At 43.2% G+C, this 8,231-nt stretch overlaps 1 protein-coding gene and 1 pseudogene across 1 annotated transcript; one reads left to right on the top strand and one right to left on the bottom strand.

Annotated features, from left to right (window-relative positions):
* The first annotated feature begins 1,470 nt into the window (after positions 1 to 1,470).
* LOC101300881 lies at positions 1,471 to 2,594 on the top strand (annotated as a pseudogene).
* Positions 2,595 to 3,776: 1,182 nt separating this feature from the next.
* On the bottom strand, positions 3,777 to 4,639 carry LOC101300595 (protein TIC 20-v, chloroplastic-like). The gene has a single exon (XM_004291754.1). It carries the CDS (start codon positions 4,600 to 4,602, stop codon positions 3,964 to 3,966), a length of 639 nt encoding a protein of 212 aa, XP_004291802.1. The 5' UTR covers positions 4,603 to 4,639; the 3' UTR covers positions 3,777 to 3,963.
* Between the last annotated feature and the right edge of the window lie 3,592 nt (positions 4,640 to 8,231).

Raw genomic sequence — 8,231 nt, 5'->3', positions numbered from 1 at the left:
CTACTCTCTCTCTCTCTCTCTCTCTCTCTCTCTCTCTCTCTCTCTCTCTCTCTCTCTCTCTCTCTCTCTCTCTCTCTCTCTCTCTCTCTCTCCTCGACTACGGACGCCGCCGTTGCCGACGATCCTGAGGTGGCGCTTGCCGAGGCCGGCGGGGATAAGTGCGGCGTTGTTGCGGAGGTCGAAGGAGAAGAAGGTGGTGGAGATGTGATCGTGGGAGACGACGGAGGAGGAGAAGGAGCGGGGGATGGAGGGGTGGGGGTCGGAGGGGGAGAGGCGGGAGAGAGTGGGCTGGAGGATGAAGAAGGTGGAGCCGATGAGGATTCCAACGACGATGATGAGGAGGAGTTGCTCTTTGAAGATGTAGTTGAGGGATCTGGGGTGCTTCAAGGCTTTGGGGGAGTAGGAGGAGGTGGAGGAGGTGCGTCGTGGTCGGTGGAGGAGGAGGCCGGTGTGTCGCCGTCGGGGAAGGTGGGTGCCCAGAGAAGTCAGTTAGAGTTTTTATTTTTTTTTATTTTTTTATATCCTTACATTAATATTGAGGTCAGAATGCTATTATTGGGGATTGATAAGTGATTATTGGGGTCAGTAAGTTATTATTTGAGGTTTATAATCTAATTATTAAGGGCCAGTAAGTGATTATTGGGTGTCAGTAAGTAATTATTAGGTGTTAGTAACTGATTATTGGAGGTCAGTAACTAAGTTATTAATTAGGAGTCAGTAACTAATTATTAGGGGTCAGTAACTGATTATTGGAGGTCAGTAATTGATTATTAGAGGTCAGTAACCAAGTTATTAGGAGTCAGTAACTGATTATTGGGGGTCAGTAACCGAGTTACCGGTGACCGGAATCCGGCGACTGGAGAAAAATTGAGTTACTAGGGGTCAATAACCGAGTTACCGATGACCGGAATCCGGCGACTGGGGAAATCCGGCAACCAAAGTCCGGCGACCGGTGACCGGAGTCTGGTGAGGTTCCGGCCAAGTATTCTCCTCTTCCACTTTCTCTCTCTATGCATATTTAAAGAGGTGAGGGTAAAATAGTCTTAAATTAATATGGTTTGTTAAGACTTTAGTAAAGATTTATGCATTTGAACATAAAAATGTTACCTTATATTGAAATGGGCTAATGAAAAAAATTGTCATTGGAATGGGAAATAAGGGGTTTAAATTGTACTAAATAGGCATTTTCCCTTTGGTTTTCTCACTAGAAAATCACAACATGCAGGATAACAACTATTTGGTATTACGTGCTGCGGAATAATGGAATATTCCGAGCACAATGGAATAAGGGAGAGCGAATATAGTCAATATACCTCATGTCCCTGAGAAATATATATAGCCCTACTCCTCATCACTCTTGGATTTCCTCATCACTCTTAGATTTCTATTTCCCAAGCTCTTGTACCTCTTCGCGTCGTCGTCCTTATAAACCGTAAAACCCCTCGTCCTTTTTATTACACCGTCGTTGTCATGGCTCTTAAGGCAGTCCATGTCTCCGACGTCCCTAACCTCGATCAGGTGCCGGAAAGCGCCTCTTTGCAGCGTTACTCCACGGGCTTCTACAAAGGTGTGGATCTTGGTCGGGTGGCATCGAGAATACCCAAGTTTCTAGTGATCGGACACCGAGGGAATGGAATGAACGGTTTAGAGTCGTCTGATCGGAGAATGAGAACCATCAAGGAAAACTCCATCACCTCGTTTAACGCTGCTGCCAGATACCCTCTTGATTTCGTCGAGTTCGATGTTCAGGTAACCAAAGACGGCTTTCCCGTCATTTTCCACGACGACTTCATCCTCACCGAAGATCAGGGCACTCTGTCTGAGAAGAGAATAACTGACTTGCGTTTGACGGAGTTCCTAGGTTATGGTCCACAAAGAGAGGCAGGAAAGGAAGGAAAGCCTTTGTTGAGGAAAAATAAAGACGGTGAAATTGTAAGATGGGATGTTGAAGAAGATGACTCCCTCTGTACCCTCCAAGAAGTCTTCAAGAAGGTCGAGCCTTCTATTGGTTTTAACATCGAGATTAAATTCGACGACGACATTGTTTACCAGGAGGACCACCTCATCGGCGCCATCCAATCCATCCTGCAAGTCGTGTTTGATTGCGCCGGAGATAGGCCGATCGTATTCTCCACATTCCAACCTGATGCATCGATCCTTGTGAAGAAGTTGCAGAAGACCTACCCTGTGTTTTTCTTGACAGATGGTGGGAATCAAATTTACTACGACGTAAGGAGGAATTCTTTGGATGAAGCAATGAAGGTGTGTTTGAAGGGTGGTTTGGATGGTATAGTGTCGGAGGTGAAAGGTGTGTTTAGAAATCCTGAGATGGTAAACAAGATCAAGGAGTCCAAGCTTTCACTCTAACCTATGGCAAACTAAATAATGTTGCGGAAGCCGTATACATGCAACGCGACGGAGTGATTGTGGATTTTGTGGAAGAGATCACGGAGGCAGTGTGTGATATGATGAAGCCATTGGAGGCCACGGAAGAAGACGAAGAGGAGAAGCTGCAACTGGAATCGAAGCCACATCTCTCGCAGAGGGAGCTTTCCTTTCTGTTGAAGATCATTCCAGCATTGGTACAACTCTGAAAGTTGATGCCACTTTGATTTTTTCAAGTTTTTTATTGGGCACCAACGAAGATGATGCAGCATCGTATAACCGTATATGCATTGTTGTACATAGAAATTGGTCATAGAGGAGCTGAGGAGGGAACTGGTCGTCGTGTAAGAGATTCAAAAATTATTTTAGGTCAGAGGAGCATGTATGCTTGTTTATTGTTCTTGTTTGATGTAACAGATTAGGACATGAGTGACAATGGAGGTCAATTAATTGTTTAAATCACAAAAAGAACTGTTTGGTATTACGGCTTCAGTAAAACTTGCGGGCTAGCAGTATACTATCAACTTGTTTTTACCTATCCTAACTGCCTAAGTAATAACTTCATACAGTCTTACCTTTTCCTCGTCCATCCTCTAAAACCTTATACAATCCAAAACAATATGACCTTAACCAAGACATATTTACAGTATCAGTGCCTTAAGGTTATTTCTTAATCATCATTAGCAGTGAAAGACGAACTATTTCAACAGAATCCTAATGCGTACTTAAACAAAACACTGCTGTGAGCTTTAATGGTTTCATATTGACATAATTGCATGCTACAACATTAGGGTCATAGTGTGCAAGAGAGTGGAACTAGCTAAGGTTTAGTTTCTGTATATAACCCCATTGCCTACACGGTTCGCTAGTTCCAAGCTTTTTTACCAGTATATATGGTCGAATAAACCCAGATTTGACAGGATTTAGGCCAACTTAACCGACATGAATAAGCTAACGACACAGTATAATTGCAACGAGTAAAGAAAAAACGAAACAAAAAAGACTCAAACCAAAACCTAGTAATCTAGTTTCTACGAGACTTCTCCATTTGGTCTGATATCTAGTGTATGAGCTAACAAAATGTATTTAAAATACTGTACGGGGAAGATGATGAATGATATCGACAAAACTGAATTCACTACAACTAACTACGTATTGATTTATTTTTGTTCCTGCACATAAAAATATCCAGATAGAATCACTACTATACAGTTCTTATTTGCTTCCCAAGCTGCAGTTAGGTATGAGTGGTCACAGTGGAAGTAAATACCATAGAGACAATGAATTAAACTCTTTGCAGAATGATAGCAGTGTAAAGAATAGCTCTGTATACCTGAACCAATCTAATGTCATCAATTCCAGTCAGAATCCAAAAGCATATAAAGCGCAAAGACAACAACATCAACATTCTACTACTATATGAATTTCTTCCTTTTCTTGTGGCTAAGCATAATCAGTAACCCAAAAATCACAATTTGGCTACAAAATATCTCCAGCAACTTCGCCTTGCTCTCCCTTTGACAACAAATCATCACAATTTGCTACAAAAGAATAAGCTCAATCTCAATTCATTTCATCTCAAGGAACTTGCCTTTCAGCAGCTTCAGCCACAATGGGCAACCTGGGCACCTGACCCAGCAAGCAAGAAGCAGACCCATAAACCAAAGACACCAAAAGAAAAAGAAACACAGTACTATCCAAGCTCATGAGCAAATCCAACCCCACCCCATCTCTGGGATTGAAGCTCCTCTCCAGAAGATCAGGAAAGATGAGCAGCACATCAAGCACAATCACTTGCATGGTATTGAACCTCACATACCTACTAAAGTTCTGGTTCCTAACAACACCAAAGTAGAGGGTTAAAAATACCAAGAACCCATTAAAGGGGAAGCTCTTGAAGACCCTTATAGCAGGAACCAGGGGGTTAATCAGAGCCTGGATGGCAGTGAATTGGGTGATGACGTATTTACCGTACTGGATGCCGTCGAAGAAGGGGTAGAAATAACAGAAGGCGGCGATGAGGCGGTCGGGGGCGTCGACAGAGTCGTCACCGCCTTTGGAATGGGGGGTGAGGAGGAGGAGTCTTCTGGGTTTGATGGGGTGGGAGAGTGAGAGAAGGGAGTGGTGGGGGAGAGAGAATGGGGAGGAGTGGAGGAGGGTTGGGTGGTGGGAGAGGCGGAGAGGGGTTGTGGGGGAGAGGAAGTTGGACATGGCCATTTCTGAAGAGAAATGGGATGTCCGGGTTTTTGGGTGGAAGGGGAGGAGTTCCTGAGCCGAAAGTCTGGAGCAAAAGACAGCGACTCAGATTGGCTCAAATGAATATCTTTTGCGTTTGAAGATGGAAGGAACTTGAAAAATGAGTCATGACACTGTTATTATTGGAAATTCTTATATGCATATTTACACGACGTAATCTTAACTGTTCATAATAATTCATATGTTTAATTATCATATTTTTATATTTTTTCCTCTAATTCTTATTATCCATTTATATATGTGAAGGTACATACTGTGTACTGAAGATGTTCTCCTGTTATTATTGTTTTTTTTTCTAGACTAAAAGAAAGTTTTATATTGAGTAACAAGTGCTCCAACGAGCATAATTACAAAATAGAGCTTGACAACAAGCATGTCGAAACACATTCAGGCCCTGTTTGGTATAACTTCGTTTTTAGAAAAATCAGCTTTTATCCAAATTTTTAGATTTTATAGTCTTTAGATTTTATGCAAATCAAATTACAGGTCACCAGCAACAACTTTTAGAAGCAACCTGAATGTTACTTTTAGAAACAGCTGTCATAAAAACACTAGAAATTAATATATTTTGACTTTGCAGCAAACACAAAATCATTTTAATTTACAGCTAATTATTTTCGCAGTACAACAAAATTAGATTTTTTTTAGAATTAAATTCAGTTTACCCCCTTGTGGTTTAGGAGTGACTTCATGTTAGTCTCTACACTTTTAATTTCATCAGTTTACCCCCTGAACTTTTCAATTTATGTCTATCGTGCCCAAATTCTCATATTCTGCTTGAATTGACTGTTAACCCTCAAACCTCATGGGGTAAACTGAATTTAATTCATTTTTTTAAAAGTCATTAGTGTAATCGAATTTTGAGAAAATTGTGAAAGCCTAAGGCCATAGTGGCTATTAAATACCCGTTTGTTGTCATCTATAGATAGAACAAGACATTATAGTAGTACCCACGGTAGTAGATGTCTCGTGGTCCACTCATTTAACAACATAATAACTTGAAACATCCTTCAATACTACTCTAGACAATTCAATAGTTCCATTGATGCCAAAGTATCCATATTTCACCAGATCACAATCTCCAGGATCCCAAATGCGGTATCCTAGCAGCCCAGCGTTCATCCACTCAACCCATAAGGGAGCCCACTTCCGGACTGAAGCATCAAGATAGGTCCATGATGAAGCCCTTCCTCTTTTAGATCCCGAATCTGAATCTGTATTAGGCATCAGAACTGTACTAGAAGCGCAACATGGATTGGGCTTTATCATCGATTTGGGCCCTAAGACTGACATGGGCACCCATCCCAATTCGGATTTGTCTCCAGATCCGCCACCCACCTGGTTCACGATAGGGATTGCCGTTGCCACTACGTACTTTGTCGTCGCGTTACCATCCACTGGTACCCATTGAGCCGCCACACACAACCACCTTGGAAGATGAAAGGCATCTAAGAGCTTCAAACCTGGCACTATTTGACTCCACTACATTTGGCCTTCAAACCAATCCAGCGTACTCTTGATCTAGTCTCATCTTAACGTCTAACTACCATCATTCTCAAGCATAAACCGATCAAAACGGATCAAAACACCCTTCTTCTCAATCTCCTCTACTTCGAGGGGTGCCCGCCGTGGTCAACTTCAAAAAGCCCTTCTTGGTTTAATTTTCAGCCCTAACATCCAATCCTAATCCTTTCCGATGTCCCCCAAATCGTTGTGATGATTATATCTTGCTTTGGGAGAGAGCCTTTGTTGGCTGAGGTGTGTTGATGTTGAGATCGAACCCCCACCTAAATAGAAGATTAGGGCAGATCTCCACAATTGGATGGCCACACAAAGGCGGTTGGGTTTCGGGAGCCCCGCGGACATAGCTATAACAACTTGGAGCATATTGCAAATGTAATGGTGTCAAAAGGATTCCGGCTTGATGGCGACGCTGGGGTGTGGAGGCCTTAGGGTTTAGGGTTTGGTTGCAACATTAGAGTCACAATATGTATGTTTAGTTTTTTCACTGTTATTAGTGTTATCTCTACTACTATAAAGCCAGGCCCTCAAAACTTCACCAAATTGTGAACTTCTATAATTACCCTTAATGAACTAACTAACACAAATAAAAACAATGGTTGTTATAGTAAAAACAAACTAAAAATCAAAACAAATTAAATAAATAAATCTCTACTACTATAAAGCTAGGCCCTCAAAACTTCATCAAATTATGAACTTCCATAATTACCTTTAATGAACTAATTAACACAAATAAAAACAAGGGTTGTTATAGTAAAAACAAGGGTTGTTATAGTAAAAACAAAATAAAAATAAAAACAAATTAAATAAATAAATAATCATAAAAACTACCGGATGAATAACTGTATACTACTGTTGTAGTCGGTAGTTGATAACTACCTTCCCCGCCCATAGACCAGTCATGAAACTTGTAGACCGACATTCAGGCTACCTTGCCATGGTGGAATATCATTCGTGCCACATTGAGAAGATGCTTTTCCAAGCTCCACAAGAAAGCACCATAATAATAGTTATGTATAGTTTGTCCCACATTGGAAACATGTAAAAGGAGGGAACCTTACTTAGTTATAAAAGGAAGGGTTCCCATATGTAGAAAGGCCCTCTAGCTGAAAGGGACTATATCTCTCTCCCGATCCCAAAGGCCTATTGGCCATGATAGTTGATTGTAAAGTGGACGTAGCCATGTCCTCTGATGGCATGGTGAACCACTATATGCCCTTGTCTCTTGCCTATGATTGTCTATTGTTCGTGTTCCACCATGATTCTATATGGTCCTCCAGGATTGTACAGAAACATTTGGCGCAGTCTGTGGGAATCAGTACTAAAAGTCTCGTTGCTCTACCAGTAAGCTCATGCAAGGAGGTCAACCCAATCCAGCAGGAGGAAGTATGCAGGCCCAAGCTACCAAGAGAATGACATGACCCACCCGGGTTCATGACCCAGCCCGTCCGGATTCCATTTTAGCTTCAGGACGTCAGAGCCAAGCTGCCCGCTCGGGTTCATGACAGGTGCCTCCAGCCATCACCAGAAGAGGATTCAACGGGACCCGGAGTTTGCCAATGGCTAATGTAGACCAGTCATGTCGGCCGGTGACGACCCATTCCTCCCGCTGCCCGGTCATGTTCTTCTCCCGGAGACCAACGCCGGGTTTGATGGTTTCTCTCCCGGAGGCTCCGATGCATGGGTCTGATGCATCCCCCGGAGACTCCAGCGTCGGGTCCGATGGCTCCTCTCCCGGTGACCAGCAGCTTCCTGGTGGCCTTGCCTTAAGCTCAGTAGCAGCTCGCCAGCAGCTTCCCGGTGGCCTTGTCTCAAGCTCGGCAGCAGCTTCCCGGTGACCTTGCCCCAAGCCCGGCAGCAACTCGGCAGCAGTTTCCCGGTGGCCTTGCCTCGAGCTCGGCAGCTGCTAACCTCTCGTTCTCCGGCGAAGGAAAGAAGAGGAAGTCGGTCTGGACACCCATCTTCTTACTCTGGGCACCCAGCTCGGCAGCAGCCTTCGGGAGCCCGGAGAGAAAGGAAAGAAAGGAAGATGCAGAAGCAGAAAGAAAGAAGGAAGATGAAAGAAAGAA

This window comes from Fragaria vesca, linkage group LG2, assembly GCF_000184155.1.
Source record: "Fragaria vesca subsp. vesca linkage group LG2, FraVesHawaii_1.0, whole genome shotgun sequence".
Lineage (NCBI taxonomy): Eukaryota > Viridiplantae > Streptophyta > Magnoliopsida > Rosales > Rosaceae > Fragaria > Fragaria vesca.
The sequence above is the reverse complement of the archived record's forward strand: the minus strand, read 5'-3'. Positions and strand labels throughout refer to the sequence as shown.